The sequence below is a fragment of the Fundulus heteroclitus genome, chromosome 3 (genome assembly GCF_011125445.2).
Source record: "Fundulus heteroclitus isolate FHET01 chromosome 3, MU-UCD_Fhet_4.1, whole genome shotgun sequence".
In the NCBI taxonomy this organism is placed as follows: Eukaryota; Metazoa; Chordata; class Actinopteri; order Cyprinodontiformes; family Fundulidae; genus Fundulus; species Fundulus heteroclitus.
The window spans coordinates 7470159-7488728 of NC_046363.1; the positions used below are offsets into that span (position 1 = coordinate 7470159).

The 18570-nt window shown below is 43.1% G+C and overlaps 1 protein-coding gene across 1 annotated transcript in view; it reads right to left on the reverse strand.

The window, feature by feature from the left end:
- Positions 1-18570, reverse strand: part of zfpm2a (zinc finger protein, FOG family member 2a) — a 158346-nt gene that overhangs the window by 78769 nt on the left and 61007 nt on the right. Inside the window, 1 exon segment of the mRNA XM_012872986.3 lies at positions 3017-3141. Within this exon segment, the coding sequence (XP_012728440.2) occupies positions 3017-3141 (125 nt within the window).

Genomic DNA, 18570 nt, shown 5'->3' on the forward strand with positions numbered 1-18570 from the left:
AATGACCTAGTCAAAGTATAGACCTAAATTCAATTGAGAATGTGTGTGCAAGATTTGAAAACTTAAAGAATAGGCCAACATTTCAGGCTCTAGGTCTAGACATACCCTAAAAGATCCTACCCTGGTAGTGATCACAGTAAAAGAGGGTTCTACAAAGTGTGGATTCAGGGGTCCAAAACAAATTTCTGCCACACTTTCAGATTTAAAACATTTGGAAATCGTCTAGAATTTCTCTTCCACTTAACAATGATTCTGTTTTGTGTTTTGGGCATTGCATAAACCCCAAAATAATACACTGACCAGTGTGGTTGCGACGTAACACGATGCGAATAAGTTCAAGGGATGTGAATACTTTTAAAAGGCGCTGTAGACAGAGTGTATCACTTCCAAAGGCAACTTGAGGTGTTGCTCTGTCAAATCACTTTTCCACTCAAGGATAACCGGCTTTACTCTGAGAGAAGCCGTATTTCATGGCTATAATACGGCCAGAGTTATTTAAAGCCACTGATGACTTCAAAACCACGAGGGGAGCTTAGAAAACAGTCAAAACTCAGAAAATGATTTAATAAAGTTCTGCGTTCAAGGAATCTTGAAAAATGAAAGGAACGGCCTCTGAGTCCGAAATCCTTGTGGACTTTTCCTTATGTGTTTTAACAGGATGAATGCGAGGCTGCTGATGACTTTAATAGGAATTTCTTAATTAATCCAAATGCAGAATGAAGGATCAAACCCCATGAAGGGCTTGTCACTCCAGTAGAGCAGCAGGTCAGCTCCAGCCTCTGCTGGGATCTTTTGAAACGAGAGATATAAAGCTTCTGTGTGCAGGCTACTGTTTGAAAATAATGACTAGTGACTTCCCTCAGTTGAAGCATAGCCAGAGCTCTAAATCTGCCAATTAAATTGTTTTGACATGAAATTATGCAGATTGAATCATAAAAAACAGATTTAAAGTCTTATGTTTGATCCCTTAAGGAGTCACCTCAGTAGGTCAGGATGTCATTACAGATTGTAATAATTTGCTCTTTGGGTGTATAAAAGAATTTACTTGTAACATTTAACTAAGGCTGTGGAAATATACCAGCAGGACCCACAACTTTAATGTAATGTGTGAATACTTGGGATGCCCCAACTAGGATCCAAGGATCAATTTAGGAATAGCCATTTGCTAATGCAGAGTCCTACCTGATGCTTCAGAAAAATAGGTGTCAGGTCAGCCTTATTATGCAGCCTCAAAACAGGCAGGTTAACTTAGGAAGATTCTAAAATCTCCCACTAACCCAAAACCAACAACATGCATTTCTTTGATTTGTTTCCAAAGATGTTTCTGACTTGGCCAGGCAACAGCCTTATTACATATTACTTGTGCCGACAAAGTTTTAATCTGGAGTAGTTTTCTTAAAGCAGGCTAGTCTTAGCCTGATTGGTAGGCCAGCCAGATTGGTAATGGGTACCAAACTCTCCATTCTGCACATTATTAGTCTGGGCATGCTCCCATCTAATCCATTTGGGGAAAGGAGGGACATTCAGCAGAACTTTTACCTGGTGCCCGCCCACCACAGGTTGGTTTTAGCCAATCACAGTATCAAATGAAAATATGAGCAGCAGATGTCATGAGAAACCACAACAAGGTAAGATAGTCAAGGCACTTCTTGCTGTTGTTCTCTCAAAGAAGAAATTGTGGATTCTGACAAAACAGACGTGATAGCAGCAGCATGTTTATTTTGGTCCGGCTGTTGGCTCGGCAACTCTGTAACACGATTGGCCCAAACCACTTTTGGTTCAGGCCCGAACGATTGAGAAAGGAGCAGGAGAAGATGGATTCTCGTCTGTTTGTGAACACACCAATAGGTGAATTCAGCTTGCAGGCAAGGTTATGTTTTTATACAACCCCGCTGATAGCTTGTCTCATAGTTTTATTGTGGGTCCAGCTAGTCGTTTGCAGGAAAAAGTGACTGGGATCTTGCTCTCCTGCTACATAAACGTACTTGAATGTCGTAAACTTTAGGGACTAGTGTTTCAGCCGCTCTCTCAGCTGGGGATATCTTAGCAAAGAACATTGAGGTAGCCAAATGTAACAGATGGACCAGGAGCTGCAGCAGCCAAAGCATTCTCCTTTTCAGTGTGGCCGCAATTGTAAATGGTGAACTTTTAGCTTAAACACACACTTATTAATACCAAAATAATATTCATCGTTTAAAACACAGTTTTGTTAACAATGCATAACAAATTTAGACCTTTTCTTAATTGGCTGCACATGACCCTTTGATAGCTTAGCTGGTAGAGAACTGCAGGGAGGTACCCTGGATCTTTAGAGCACATTTCTTGGGGTTGATTGGAAAGTGGTTGCCTACTAGTAAGAGAGCAAGGCGTTTGCCTCCTGGAGAGTCACCAAGTTCCTGGGTTCAAATCCCACGGACTGCCACTCTGGGTCCCTGAGCAAGACCCTCCCAAGGTGCTACACAGTGGCAGCCCACTGCTCCCTAAGGGACGGGCTAAATGCAGAGGACAAATTGCGCTGGAATGCATGTTCCAATGACAAATAAAGATCCTTAAAATTAAATTAGATGAAAATGTAATTTTAAAGGATCAAATGCAGCACATGCTGGTGGAGCTGGCATAAAGTCTGGGGCAGTACTTTAATAACAGGTGTCGGTGGTTGTCTTGATCTGGGAGTTGGGACATTCCTAATAAGGGCAAAATGTCTTTTCAATCAAATCATATAAAATGACTCTAAGCTTTGCCGACACAATGTGGTGAACTCAGCAATATCAGGTTTTATTTCATATAAGTGTAGTCCATGATTGTCTCATCATTTATTGAAGACACATTAGAGCAAGTCAACTCCTGCTTGTTTGCCTGAAACTGATCCCCATCTAAATAACTTCTAAAACCACACTTTTATTGCATTGTGACTTGAAACCGCTCTATTTAATCACCTTCTGTTTGCTTCTAAAAGGTGCCTTTAATTCCCGTTTAAATTCGTCTTTTATTGCAAACATGCAGCCGCGGGACATACCAGTGCAGTGGTGTCAGTGCTCATCTCGATCTTTCCTTCAAAGGGTCCCCATGTTGTCCCCACGGGAAGCTGCTGCCGGCTGTGGATGCGACGCTCGCCGTCTTTGAGGAACGCGTCCAGCTCTCCTACAAGCACACGGGTATAAAAAAAAAATGGTCTGTCACAATTCCGGTTCAAATCACAATCATGTTCCCTCCTAAATCGTTTAAACTTGACACATGGACTATTCTTACGGCATCCAATCCCCCGTATAAGACTGCGAAGGTTAAAGCCAGGCATTCTCAGCGTGGATTAGCAAATCAAGCGAGCATCCATCTGATGGTGCTCCTCAGACGCAGGGAGCCCTAACCTTACTTGAAAGGTGTCTTGTGTGGAGATAATCTCTGTGAGACAGTGCAGGCCCACTGGCTGCTGAGGGGAGCTGGTGGCAGGCCTATTTCTGTTGTTCCAGGAAAGCTACAGCCCTTGTTAGTGCTCTGCAGAGCTGCAGTTAATTAACAGTGGGACCGGATAGCACTGTTAGTACTACCAGTGCTCACCTCCCCGGCACCCCCCCGGCTTATCTTATCGTCTAGATTCAGTGTACTTTTTCCAGGATGGCGATTAATCAAATAGTTATGATAAACCTCTTGGCGGGCTGTGACGTGGTCTAACGGAGGAGGATGTTTTTTCGGCATGTGTGCCCGTGCCGCACGGAGAAAGCATGCAGCCCTTCACTGCTCTCACCGGTTGCTCCGACAACGCAATAAAGTCAGGTGATGCAGAAAACCGTATCACAGACGAAATGCAGTTTTGTTAGCCTGGGAGCCGTGTTTGAGAGATCCAAACGCTGCAGGACGGCTTTTTTTGTTCAGTGGAATCTGTTTGGATCAGTTATATGACATCTTTTCCCCTTAGGACACTTGAAAATGCACCGGTGGCTTCTTCGAGGCCAGCAGGTCAAACCGAGGTGTCGCGTTGTCAAGCTCTAACAACTTCAGGGTTAGCTTTTCCGATCTAAATGCCTGTTTCATGCGTTCAGGACAGACGTTGGGTAGTTTTGACCAAACATTAGGTTTGTTGGGTTAGCAAAGAGACTAGAGGGGGGTCTTTAAAGGCCACCCTTTTTGAGCTAATCAACACCCTGATGTGAGCAGTTCCACAGGATGAAATAAAATGTGGAAAGATGCTGCAAAATAATGTTGTTGTTGGGTTGTTATTATCAACTGGGGAGCTGGAATAAGTAGGTAAGCAAAATGGACAATATAGCTTTTTCAGCCATCCAGGTTATATGTAATTCTTTACAGACATTAGTCACCTTAACGCTTTTGGGCTGGAAAGCCAACCCAGTATGTTAGGTCAAACCCATTTCCCAACCCCTTTTAAATCCACCAAATCGGTCCATATTTAACCCCAGCCTGGGGAAGCAAAACAGCCCAAATTTGCTTGTTTTCATGTCATCTTTCTTTTTTTCTTTTTTTTTTTTTGTAGACAGAGCGCGTGCTAAAAGACCAGACATGTGTCGCTAACAGTGCGTCTTTGAACCTGTGTGTTAACGCGTTAGGGCCACCGGGTTCCCGGGGGCGCCTTGGATTCATGCTGAATGAGCCGCAGCGATCGGTGAACTTTGTGAGGAGCCGCTTTATAATGACCTATTCAGCGCCGGCCCACTCTGTAAATATCAAGCGTGTATCTGCGGCGCGGTATTGTTGGTATGGAAATGCGTGCCTATGCGCCGCTTTGCATGTAGAACCACGGTCGAGGCCGTGTCTAAAGGTGCCACCAGCTACAAATGACCCAGGCTGATCATGTTACTCATCAATGGTCGTCAGTCCAGCGACAATAAAAAGGTAAATGTCACCTTTCATAAAAAAAAAAACAAAAAAAAAACAAAGAGCCTTTCAGAGCAGTATTTGGACGGATGTGGATCCAAAGTTAATGAAACATCAGCACACGAACCACATGCTTATTTATAGTTCGGAGCGATTACATGGTTCTGGAATCATCCTTAAAGTTAGATATTCTCGACAGCTTTATCTCATCCTTCCCCTCCCTTTGTGTCCCCCCCACCCCACCCCGTCGCTCCTGCTGTTGCATGCAGCCTTCCTGGTGCTGCAGTGGAAGGTGGGTAAGCTCATTACACAGAAATAATTAAACACTGGTGCACAGCTGGCCGTCATCACTGAGAGCAACAGCCACCGCTTGATGCATTCTGTTTGTCCTCAGATAAGACCCACGGCCTTTAACCGCTTGGATGCAAGTTCCTGTTTAGCCTCGCTTGACACACACACACACACACACACACACACACACACACACACACACACACTGCACCACCAGCTTTCCCCAGCCAACAACTCTGACTTTCTCCTCCTCTTTTCATTCAGGGTGGGGTCTCTGTGTGCAAAAAATGAAAACACGAGGTGCCGGGTAGGTGCAAGAATGAAGGGCTAATAAAGAGGGCATGATGCAATTTGTGCCGTTTGTGGTCCGCGATGTTTAGGTGCCAGTTGTGTGCGTCTCACACCAAATGTTGCCTGAGGACCTTGGCTCACAGATGGCTTGTCACATCTGTTGCAGATACAAGTGGAGGATCTCCACAAAATAGCAGCCATGGCAGAATAATGAGTCCCCCCCCCCCGACTTGCTTTCACGAACTTTTACATTTTACTGATATTATTTGCATAAACCTCCCTGGGATGAATGGAGGATCCCTCCTGCTGAGGGATTGCTGCAAAGTGGGCTGACTGGAAGCAATCAGCTGGGCCTCTTTATACAGATACAGTACCATTTCACCAACTGGCACTGTTACATGAATTTGAATCGATATGATTGAATTTATGTTTATAAATTTGTATCTATTTGTCATCTAAGGTGCCGTCGCATTCAATAAGAACCCATCTATTGACTTTAGTTATTATGGCTTCTGCTTCTTTTCACTTTGCACACAAACGGAGCCTGAAACAAAATTCTATTTTACACAAAACCTCACACACCAACTGTGTTTTTATCCCAACTCAGAGGTCAACTTACACAGCAGTGGAACGTGGAAAGCCTATAATGGTCCATTAGGAGAATGAACTAGCCCCCGGTGCCTCTGTTCCTCACCATCTAATGCTTAAATGCCACTCACTTGGCACCACAGTACATGAGCTCATAATGTGGCTGAAGAGCTCTACCCCCCCCCCCCCCCCCCCTGCTCTGAATCCCCAACCCAAACTTCTCTACCACCTTCACCCCTCTGCTCCCACCGCCTCAACATCCAGCCACCCCACCCCCACCCTTCGATAAGATCATCATCTGTCGCTAGACTCTAGGGTCTGTCCCTGCACTCCACAGATACTTGGCAGACCAATGAATGTCCCTTTGTGTGGGGAGATCCTCCTCAGATAGCGCCCAAGATGCTCCATGCTGGCATCTGTTTTTTTTTTTTTTTTTTAAGTTTTTTTAAGTGTGCATGTGTGTCCTGCCTTTCTTTTCCGCTATGGTACAAAAAAAAAATGGCGAGAAATGGGGCGTCTCTCTCCCTTCTGTGTCATCGAAGGGAAAGCTAATGAGTTCCATGACGGCAGGACGGCAGCCTGCAATGATCTAAAGAATAAGTGGGTGTGAACCATTGACAGGTAGAGAGGTGAACTGCCACTTTTTCACCTTTGAATTATATTATTAGATATAATGAAGGGATTCTCAACAGTCTTTTAGCGTGTAATTTTTTTTATATTAGTGGCATTTTATTTCACAAAGCACACCCTCCATGAGCTTTTTACCCAAACTTACTGGGAATAAAATGGAGGCAGTGCTTATTTCTTTCAAAACCAATATTATATGTTTTTTAAATATCACGTCAAAGCCCAAACAAAGGGGACAGAACATTATGTTGCTTGTATTCATCCGTACAGCACAGTCAGATCTCTTGTTTTGCCTTCAAAATATATTCAAACATAAAGCTAAAGTCTTCACTTGGTATTCTAAATGTCCAAAATGCTTTTATTTGGCAACACATCTCTAATGTTCCTTTCTGTGATAACCCAGGAACAAAGTTGAATGAAAGGAAGTAAAAAGGAATTTACAAGTGCCACACAAGATATTTATACCTGGTAAATATGTCCAGATTTAGTCATGTCATAACCACAAACCTTTGTCAAAATTTACTGGGATTTTATGTGATAGACCAACACATTGGCTGTTGGTTCATCGTGAAATAGAATGAAAAGGAAATATCATTTTGAAATGTCTTTAATAGAACTGAAAAGAGGGGTGTGGATATGTTCAGACTGTTCTTTTTGGCCTGGCTTGCAAAATATTCAAACTCAGTCAGATTGCATGGAGAGTGTCGGTGAATGTCAATCTTTCTAGCCATTTTTTAGCCTACTGTTGCTTAATTAGAGTCAGATCTGGACACTGACGGGGCCATTCGAAGAAATGAACATTCCTTGATCTCAACGGTGAAGTTTAGGCTTAACCTAAAGGTCACTGTCGTGCTGGGAGGTCCACCGCCACCCTAATCTCAACCGGTTTTCTTCAGGTTATTTTTGCTCAATCTATATCCATCCACTCTGATCAGCTTCTCTGAACAGCCTTCCCGCATCATGATGCTGCCACCGCAACACGCAGCTCTGGGCTACATGTAATAACCACTACAACGCTTATACTCCAAGGAAGGCTGGGTGAACGGTTAACACAGGGTATACTTGGGGCAATGCAAGGCTAATAAAAATGGAATGAAACCAGAAAAAAAGCCCTTCTTTATATCAATTACAAACAATTTTTCAGATTAGAAAGGGTACAATATTACTTTTGAGAGGTAGTTCTTTAGATTGTATTTTATTTTTTATTTATTTTTTTATCCATGCACATTCAGAGCAGAATAAAATTTTCTTCAAATTTGTAGTCCAAGGTGGACATAGAAATGGACATGGATGACAAACTTTATCCACAACAGATTTGATGCAAACAGATCTGACAAAGGTGCTTTTAGCATTAATTTCCCTTAACTAGCTCAAATAAGTCACTTCAATGAAAAGAAATTTCCTGCAGCACGAAAAAAAAAAAAAACAGCCTGATTAGCAGCCCTGCCTTTGGTTTATTCCACCGTTCTGCGATGATCAGGAGTTTATTAACAGTAAGGATGGATGCTGCAGGAAAACAAAGAATGACTGAGAGCAGTCGAGAGGCGCGCCGCACTCCACCGTCCCTCTTGATATCAAGCAGCGCCTCTGAATCAAAGCAAATAAATTACTGCTGTTCAAAGTTCAATAACCTGTGTGTGGCAATTCACAGACGTCCCACCGAATCCCAGTCATCTCCACTGATAGGCTGTGTTATAGAGCCGGTAAATGGGCTATAAATTAATATACCATGAGAGACACCGTATTGGATGAAATGGAACGCGCCGTATCGGTTCAACAAAAGGTTCCACATCTGTAAAGCAGATATGTGATATGAAATTTTACAGCTGAAGGAGAAATGTCACAAAGCTTTGATAAGAGAGCGATGAACTTTCTCCCCCTTGTGCCCAAACTGCTATTATCAGGTCTCAGTGAGCAAAATGCATCATTTATAACCTGCAGCCCACACTATTATCTTTGAGAAGGGCATTTGTTTTAATACATAGGGGGGACCCCCACCATCCCACTCCCAAAGTACCTCCTGATGTCCTCCACCTCACCCGTTCCACGCCTACCTCCAGCTCTAACCTCCTGATTTAGAGGTAGCCGCATTCAGAGGTGGAAGCACTGTTTGCTGTAGAGCAGGTTTCATGGCAAACCAATGAGGTTTAACGTTTGGGGTGGGTGGGCAGGCATTTGGTGGTGGTGACGGCGCTGGAAGGGGTATTCCCGTTTGACACTCCACATATAGGTAAAGAAGGGGTTAAGGCCGAAACAAACCAAACAATCCGATCCAACGGTCAGAACCGTACAGATTTTTTTCTGACCTATTGGATGTGTAGAGGGTCCCTCTACGGACCACCGGACTCTGCCATATCAAATATTCAATTAAGAGTATGTACTTGAAACATAAACATATTGCTGCTCCAACAAGCTCAAAGAATATCGCTCTCTCACTTTCCTATCGGTTTGCTGTACTTCTAAGCTTCTACCATGGGGTATGTACACTTACTTTATTGGAATGTTTTATTGATTATTTATTGAGCTGTGTGTTTTCCAGGACAAATCTCCTGGTTTGGACATTTTATTTTGTATTTCCCACCAAAGCGGATGTGTTTCGCTTTGTCAAAGTGTCTCTCTTCCTGTCTGATGGATGGATTAAAATACTGCACAGCTCTGACCAGGACAGAGCGGTGTAGTATGTGTACCTTGGTCAGAGCCACGAAGACACAGCTCCAGAAAACCGCAAGCCGGTCTTCCCGGCCCCATTCACTTCAACCGTCTAATTGCTGCGACGCAATTTTCCGTTGGATCGCATGGATCGGATGGTTTGCTGTGTTTCTGCTTTTATGGCGGCTGTAGGTCCTTTAGATGATGATGATGATATCATGTTATTTTTACAGGGACGGAGCACAACAATACATTGACCTAAGAAAAAAACAGCAAATATGGTACCAGGTTACAGCAAAAAGAAGCTAATTTCCACCCGCAGTCCCTTGACTGGTTGATGCTAAACAGGACTAACTGTTTATCTTGTAAATGTAAAGATAGAGGAACGCAAGCCTTTTCTCTGTGAGAGAAGCTTCAATGTTCACTAAATACTAGCTTCCAAATCCAGACACATTTTTAACTGTTTCAGACTTTTATGACATTTTCATATTCTCGCTCACACGGAACACATTGATGAATGAGTGCCCAAGGAGGGTTTTCTCAGTAAGTTGCCTACTGGTTTGCACAGACCGACGCAGAAACCAGGAAGTGGCTTTAGTAGTCGGTATTCTATCCGTTGCATTTTAAGTCAGCTGCACAGGAGCTTTTCATGCATGGTCATGGAATGAGCCCACACTTTTCGTGTTCTTTCAGTGATGTTAATTCATGGACAGGTCAGTGCACTTTTCTTTTGCTCAGCTCACAGGGCCACCTCTGCATTTCTCTCAGACTGCAACCAAACAGGATCAGTTCCAGGTTATGTTACTATTCCGCCTATAACAACACGACCTTGTATCCAAAGTCATATTTGGCAGCCGGTTAGCTTTCTTAAGTCTAAAGACAAAGACTTGTATACCACTGCGTGAGAGATGACTTGATGCAAACCTAATTTACCATTAGGTGATCAAATATTTTTTTTCATCTGTTTAAATCAAATCATAGCACTAGGTAGAGGATTCCTAAATAAATTATATATTTTTGTAGTAATAAAACACACAAAAACAACCACAAATTTATTGGATTTGATATCTAGGAATAAACTCACACCAGTAATCTTTTACTAGCCATGATGTCTTTTTAAACAGGTCGCTGCACTGATCAGGAAAATTAAAAAAAGCTGGAAAACTCTTGCGACTTGGTACAGCAAACCCACATCCATTCACAGATACTGCAGTACAGTATCAACACAGCCACAGTGGTTTATTGTCACCGAACACCTGAAATATACCAGCTGTCAGGCACTCCCTCTCATCAAAAAGCCCGGAGAAGTTAGCAGCAGGCTGGCTGACAACAATCTCTGAGGCATCCATCTTTAGCCAAGCACCGCAGTTCCTATTGATGGCATGTAAAAGGAGACAGCAAAACTTAAAGAATGACTGTCCTCGCACACAGATATCACAGACAACATCTAGAGGACACAAAGCGCTCCCGCTGCAATCTGATCTGTTTAAATGCTTTTCTTTCAAATTTCAAAAGCATCAGAGGCCCATTACTCTGCCTGAGTGTGACAGGATGACTGAGGGATGCTCAGTGTGTGCGGTGGGACCGCATGCTTGGTGCTGTGAAGGGAAGTTGCTGCTCGGCTATTTGAGTCTTGATGTGAAATCATTTATTTTTTTCATAAAAGATGGGTGACACCAGGAACGGGCTGATCGTCGGCATCAAGGTGCACCAAGCCTTTAACGCGTGTTAAAGCCACAGAAATGTTACATGATACTGTTCCTGAAGTCTGTCTGATGAGAGGCCAGAGAAAGTAACCCGCTGTGAGGAGCATAGAGTAATGCATTGCTGCCCTTCCCCCACTTGTTGCTGCGCAGATGGTGGAAAGAAGGCTGTAGCACTTTGTTTTTCACCAACAGGAAAAAACAAGTCTGGCTAACTGGAAAGAGTTCTGGTGGCACAAACATGGGGAGAGTCATGGAGTGGATGCTAAAGAGGCACCAGGTAACGCTGTTTTAAAGCTGCAATTTACAAACTACAAGCAGCACATATGACAAACACCTGACTGGAGGCCCAACTAATTACCTGATAATACCAACTAACTTTCTAAAGAGCAGAACAGCCACAGCGAATAATATTCCGGGCAAAATCAGCACGCTTACTTAAAAACACAAGACCTAGCCGGTGTTCTTTAATTTTTTTTTTGCTTAAGTCTGTGTATAAATATAAAAACAGCAATGAATAAATACTTTTGACGGTGTCATAAACATAACCATCATCATTTTCTCTGAGGTTTGACCTCGCAGTTTATATTTTCTTTATATAATAATCAATAAAGAATAGGTGTGGAAACTATTTATCTGATTCTTACATAACTCAAAAAAGGGGATCAAATTATATAGGTGGCTGATGCCTTTTAGACGACAAATGGAGGAAGTTCTTAGTTTTGATGCGTTTCATGAACAGATTCATGTTTATTTATTCTGTTTTAGACCAGCTGATCACTGATCAGAACAGATTCATGGGAAATTGTCCTGTTCTGATCTCTAGATGATTGACTGGTGCAACATAAGCTAATGTGGTGGAGCAGCAGCAGGAACAATTGTTGTTTTTCTGTTTTAAATAAAAGCAACTATAGAAATTGGGTTTTTAACCGTGTTCTCTCATATTGTGAAACCGCTGTATTTTTTCTCAAGGTTATCATACCGTGAGAATCTAAAACTGGCCAATGATACTGGTTTAAAATCTAGGAATGTGTACCAACAAACGAGTATAAAGCGCTGGGACCCAGTAAACATTGCCTTTTCCATGTTGTGCTGTTAATTCAAAAAGTGACTTTTTTTTTTTAGCAGATACTCATGCATCTTCTCCCAAGTCAATTACCAGACTGTAACTTCCCCTGTGTAACAGGGGGATTCTGTTTATTTCTTTCCTGGGTGACCTAGTTGTCTTTTGTGAGTAGGTTTTAGCGCGAGCAGTTTGACAGTCACCAGATAAGATGGATTAAGCTCCTTTTCATCCGGTTTTGATGTGAACAGCGTAAAAAAGCGGGTTAAATCATCGAGTTTCAGGAGTATTTTTAAAATGCCTGGAGATGGCGCGATAGGGGAGCCGAACGAAGTCTCCGAGCCCCGGGAATGTCAAGGTCGCGCTTTTCGGAGGGCAGGTTTTCAACTATCTCGGGGGGGCCGGCCGGAGCGCCCTGCCGCCGAGCCCACCTTTCATCGCCTGCAGAGAAGACGCACGAGAGGGGAGAAACAAAATCCGGCGAGGCATCAAAGAGCAGCGCAGCCTCTTGCCTTGTGTGGGAGACAGAGTGTGTCTGTGAGGGAGCGTGTCTGTCACCGTGAAGGCGGAATGGTTTGGTTTCCGTCGCTTGCTTGTGTGTGCCTGTGTGTGTGAGGACTGTAAAGTCTAATTCCATGATTAAATGAGGCCTAAAATAAAACCATAAATAATCTGCTGATGTAAGGCAGAAAATAGAGGGAGGAAAATACTAAATTAAACAACCTAGTTTACCAAGGAATAAAAAAAACTAAAACTATATTGAGTATATGATTTGAGCAACCCACCCCCCAACCCCCCCCGGTTGAGCAACCCTTCCCCTTCCAACCTCCCCCAGACCTGATCTGAGGCGCCTCCAACACGCGCACAGGAGCTGACAGCCGTACAGTCACGTGACGCGGCGCAGCCAATCCCCCGGCTCGCTCGGGTGTTTAAGCCGCGCCGTGATGAAGCCACTTGAGCAAAATCAAAAGGTGAAGGGGCGTCTGAAATAACAAACAAACGGAAGGCGTCAAAGCAGCTCAGACGCCGCGTGGAGCGTGTTTGCTTATCGCGCGTCGCATCGGGCCCGGGCTGAGAGAGGTTCTGGGTTCAGAACGTTTTCTGAGGGGACATCTTTAGACGCGTTTTTTTGTGGACGTCTATTCCCCCCACTGCTCCTCATGTCGGTGACAGGGGAGAGTAATCCTATACACAGGCTGCTATTGTGAAATGAGAAACTAGCCTCCTTCACTGCCAGAGACCAGATGCACCTCTCTCCCTCTCTCTCTCCATCTCCCTCTCTCTCTCTCCCTCTGTCCTAATCTGTAAACGACTTAAAGGAGCCTTATCTCCGGGCTCTTCTGCTTCATTTCATGCTTGATTTACTTTAATTTGTCTGATAGGGCACAAGGATTTGGAAATGGCCCATCTTTCGGGGGAAAATGTTCTGATTTTTCTCCGGCATTGTTATGTGGAGGTTTTTGACTTTTCTCTCCCCCCTGTCTCACTCCTCCGCCTCTTTTCTCCATCTCCATCTCTCTTCCTCCTTTGCTCTTTCTCTCTCCATCATCTTTTCCTTTTTTTTTTTTTCTTTTTCTCTTCCTTTAAGGGAGGGGGTGGCGGCGGTTCTGCGGGGGATCCTGCTCCAGTGCAACAGTCTGTTTGAGTGCATTTAGATTCGAGCTAACGCAGCACAAACAAGTTTTCCACGAGGTGTGATTTTCTGATGGCAGACGGCGACACTGGACTCGTGTTTGCCTTTCAGCTCCACACTGGGAGCAGAGCAGCCGAGTGCTTCAAACCACAAAGATCTTATGTTTAAGTTAAGAGGCGAGCGGCCCTCCAGTTTAGCGAGTGGGTGAGCGGCTGGTGCTGATAAAGTTGCTCCACAATGAGGGACAGGGACAAGCGACGTGTCTGCAGATGCTCAAATTCTCTTTTTTTTTTTCCCCCTGTCTGCCGGTGGAAGCGGAGCACTTGCACAGCTTGTCTGGCTCTTCCCGTCACCAAGGCATTTTTTTTTCCTACTTCTATTTGGTAACTGAATGACAGTAGAGCTATGATTGGAGAGAAGCCCGTATCTTCCTAGATCCCGAATAATCTCCATCCCCTCCCACCGATGAGCAAGGCACACAGGCAGCACAAAACGCTGGAAAAAAAAAAAAAAAGAAACAAGCAAGACTGGGCAGAACTGTTCTGGGTTTGACAGCGATGTCATCCAGCTCCATTGGGCTCCACCACATTGTACCTTTCAAAAGTTTACACATCCGTGTTAAAAGGGCAGATTTCTTTATGGAAAATTTAGACCATGATACGTCATCTCAAATTGTTCCACCCGGAGAATAGGACCTTTATCCTATGCAATTCAATTTGTTTGAAGGGAAACAGTTTGCTATAAAATTGTGAGGACATCTTTGGGCCTGAGCTCTCTTCAGGCGACCACACAGAGACTTGTTTTGTTAGGTTCAGTTCTGGAATCTGCCGTTCCAAAACATACATTTTCCTCTCATAAACCCATACCTTTGTGGATTTTGACGTGTGCTTGAACTCACTCTGATGCTGAAAAATACATTCCCAGCTTTTTAGCAGACACCTTGAACTACTGGATTCAATCAAAACTGATTGGTATTCTTCCCAAAGGATTGGACCAGCCTGGATGTCCTCTTCTCAGGACAAGAACCGTCCTCTATACAGGACTGTCTCAGAAAATTTGAATATTGTGATAAAGTTCTTTATTTTCTGTAATGCAATTAAAAACCATGAAATGTCATACATTCTGGATTCATTACAAATCAACTGAAATATCGCAAGCCTTTTATTGTTTTAATATCGCTGATTATGGCTTACAGCTTACGAAACCCAAATATCCCATCTCAAAATATTAGAATATCGTAAAAAAGTATAATAGTAGGCTATTCAACTAATCACTTGAATCGTCTAATTAACTCGAAACACTGCAGGGTTTCCTGAGCCTTGAAAAACACTCAGCTTGGTTCAGTAAACTAAATCACAAGTATGGTAGTGGTTAAGAGACGATATAAGATTCTCACAGTAACTGGTGTACTGACCATGGCATTACTGTCCTTGATTGGCCTGCCAATTCCCCTGACCTGAACCCCATAGAGAATTTGTGGGGTATTGTGAAGAAGAAGCTGAAAGACACCAGACCCAACAATGCAAATGAGCTAAAGGCGCTATTGAAGCATCCTGGGCATCCATAACACCTCAGCAATGCCACAGGCTGATTGCCTCCATGCCACGCCGCATTGATGCAGTAATCTGTGCAAAAGGATTCCCAACCAAGTACTGAGTGCATTAATGGACATTTTCAAATGTTTGATTTTGTTTTACTGTTATAATTTTTTTTTTTTACTTGGTCTGAGGAAATATTCTAATATTTTGAGATAGGATTTTTGAGTTTTCTTCAGCTGTACGCCATAATCAGCGATATTAAAACAATAAAAGGCTTGCGATATTTCAGTTGATTTGTAATGAATCCAGAATGTATGACATTTCATGGTTTTTAATTGCATTACAGAAAATAAAGAACTTTATCACAATATTCTAATTTTCTGAGACAGACCTGTGTATATATATATATATATATATATATATATATATATATATATATATATATATTTTTTTTTTTTTTTAAATGAGCAGGGTGTGTAAACTTTGAGAGCAGCTGTGTATTAAGTGTGGGCACTGGGAGGTCATAGGAAACACCAAAATGATTTGGTGACCTGTCGCCTGTCTGTATTATCTGAGCTATAGCAGACCCAGTCAGAGCCAGGTTTCTATCAAATCTGCTCAGGAGAAAGTGAGAAACAAAGAGAAAAGGCAAAAAAAAAAAAACACAAATAATTGGCAGCTGTGTTCCTTTTTTCCCCATCAGTAACATATTGTTCATAAAGATATGCTTACCTATACAGGCAAGCACAAACACACTGAGGAAGTGGCAGGGAGACCATTGAAATTCATCTCACAGCCTGAATTTACTTAACTGCGGGTGTGCGCGCGGCGATAAACGGAGTGATGATCCGGCAACACGTCTTTATCCATGCTTTGCTTTAATTAACGGTGGCTTGTTTGTTGAAAAGATGATTAATATGCCAATGAAAATTGCATAATTGAATACCACAACACTCACACGATCCGGGGGAGAACATGCCATTTTTTATTAACTTCTCAGTATCATGATTATTGCTGTTATTGGGGGATTTTAATTCCCTTGACAAACAGGCCCGCCCATAAGCCGACCTCCAAAGAGGCAGCAGAATTGGCATGACCACCGTCAACAGGAGGAGACCCATCACCTATCAGTGTGAAGCCGGTGCCCCAGTATCAATGTGCTATACAGAGAGGAAGAATACTGTACGGTTACTTGGGAAAATTTTATTATAACAACCTTTACATATTTTGTAACTATACAGGTACAAGCTTTAATCTATTTTTTTTTATTAACTGTGGAGAAGCTAACATGCCACCCAGACAGTGAAACATGGTGGTGGCAGAATCCCACTGTTGGGATGCTTATCTTTAGCTGGGATAGGAAAGCATCTCAAAGCCTGTTAGAGGCTGCAAGAGAGTTGGGACTGAGACCAGGAGAACAAACAACAGCCAGCCAGAGCTGTTTACATCAAAGCCCATTCAAGTAAAAAAAAAAAAAAAAGGCCCAGTCAAAGTCCAGACCTAAACCCAATTCAAAATGTATTGCAAAAATTGCTGTGAGCAGATGCTCTTCATCCAATCTTACTGAGCTTGGATGAGTAGGGGGTGTGAATACTTTTGGTATGTATTGAGAAGTTGGGGTACTGAGTGAAAATGAGCTCAGATAGGACTGAACGGACTCTGGCTGAAAGTAAAACTCAACACGTACGAGGATTTAGATGGAAAAAAAAACAGTTTAAACCCCAGCCGCTCAACTAAAGGTTTTATTTGAAATGGGCGCGAGAAATGGAAGAATTCCACATGGGAGTAAATTTCAATTGAGTAATCCAGAGTTTACCCAGCGTTATGTCCTCCAGCACCGCTTGCACGGGAGTCTCCATGCTAATGCTAAACACACACATCAAATATTCAGCCAATTACAATGATACCTCTTCAAAAAAAAAAAAAAAAAAAAAAAAAACCTGAGCAGATACAGCGCCTCGGAGGGGCAACCTCTGCAGAACAAACACGTTCAAGGGAGCTGAAGAAAGATGCAATGGGTGTCACGTCCCCCAGGGCACAAACACCACCACCATCCGCGCTTTAACACGGCCATACTTAGCAACAGCTCCATTTACCACCATCTTTTTTTTTTTTTTGTGTCAATCTTTTGGCTTGTTCATGTGAAATTGGAATTACAGTCAAACGCTTTCATTACGAGTGGACAGAAACGCAGCTATGATGCGGACAAAACGGGCGGAAGAGAATTATCTTCTAATGGCATTCTCGGCTTGCTCACATCCCATGGATACACACACACACACACACAAAAAAAAAAAAACTCGAACAAAATATAGTGACATCTTCCTTAGGTGATAAGGACGGTGATTGCATTTTGCCCTATTTTAGATTATATAACTAACAACCATGAAGTTCCCTCATAAAGCCTCTTAGTATAGCGGATCAGTGACTGAATTTGCATCGAGTCGACGCAGCAAAGGAGTACAGTGATTTGTCTAATCTCTCGAGGCACATTTCATCATTCATCGCCGTGTGTGGTTGGGGTGGGGCGGCGGCGGTGGCGTGGGGGGGGGGGGATTCTCCGCACACAGGTGATGCAGGCAGCCTTCATCAACAACCTCTTGACAAACAAATGCATGGGGAGAGACGGCAGACAGTGTTTACATTTAGCACTTTGATTGCAATTTAATTTTACATCACCCAGAGCCCAGGACTCCCGGAGAAGCTGCTGATGGACTTTCATCATCTGTATCAGCAATCACAGTGTCAGTCATGTTTTGTGAGACTTGTCAGAAGACTTTGAATAAACCTCTGGAGGAGCGAGATAAAAACCTTCCCTTTTCTGTGGAGGAATTGCAATGATGCACGTCCAAATTTCTTGATTACATGACGAAGGCGAGAAGGAGGGAGGGGAAAGGGGGGGGGGGGGATAAAACCTCGAACGAATGCCTGCTCTGAAAGTTTTCAGTTTGCTGATATAACAGTCAAGTGTGTCTATAAGTCTACTTAAAACGCTTAGGTATCAGCGGAGACAGCTGCGACACCCTCTTCTTATGATTCTGTCGAGACAGTACACTATCAAACCTTTCATAGCGCTCCCAAGCTACATTTCCGGTGACAAAAGCTTTGCGAAAGCCTCCTGAAGGATTCATCTATATCCTAATATTTCCAATCCAATTTAAGTGGAGCAGCCGGAGTGGTCTGAGCACGAGTTTACCAATCTTTGCTTTCCAAGACTCTGCGTGCTGAAGGCTTGAGGGGTTCAATCAATGGTGCTTTGATCTCGGCTGGAACCATAATTATTTAACATTGTTACAAGGATTTCTCTAATCCATCCTACCATTAAATCCCTTTTACACCCTCATCTTCCGCAGCCTAATC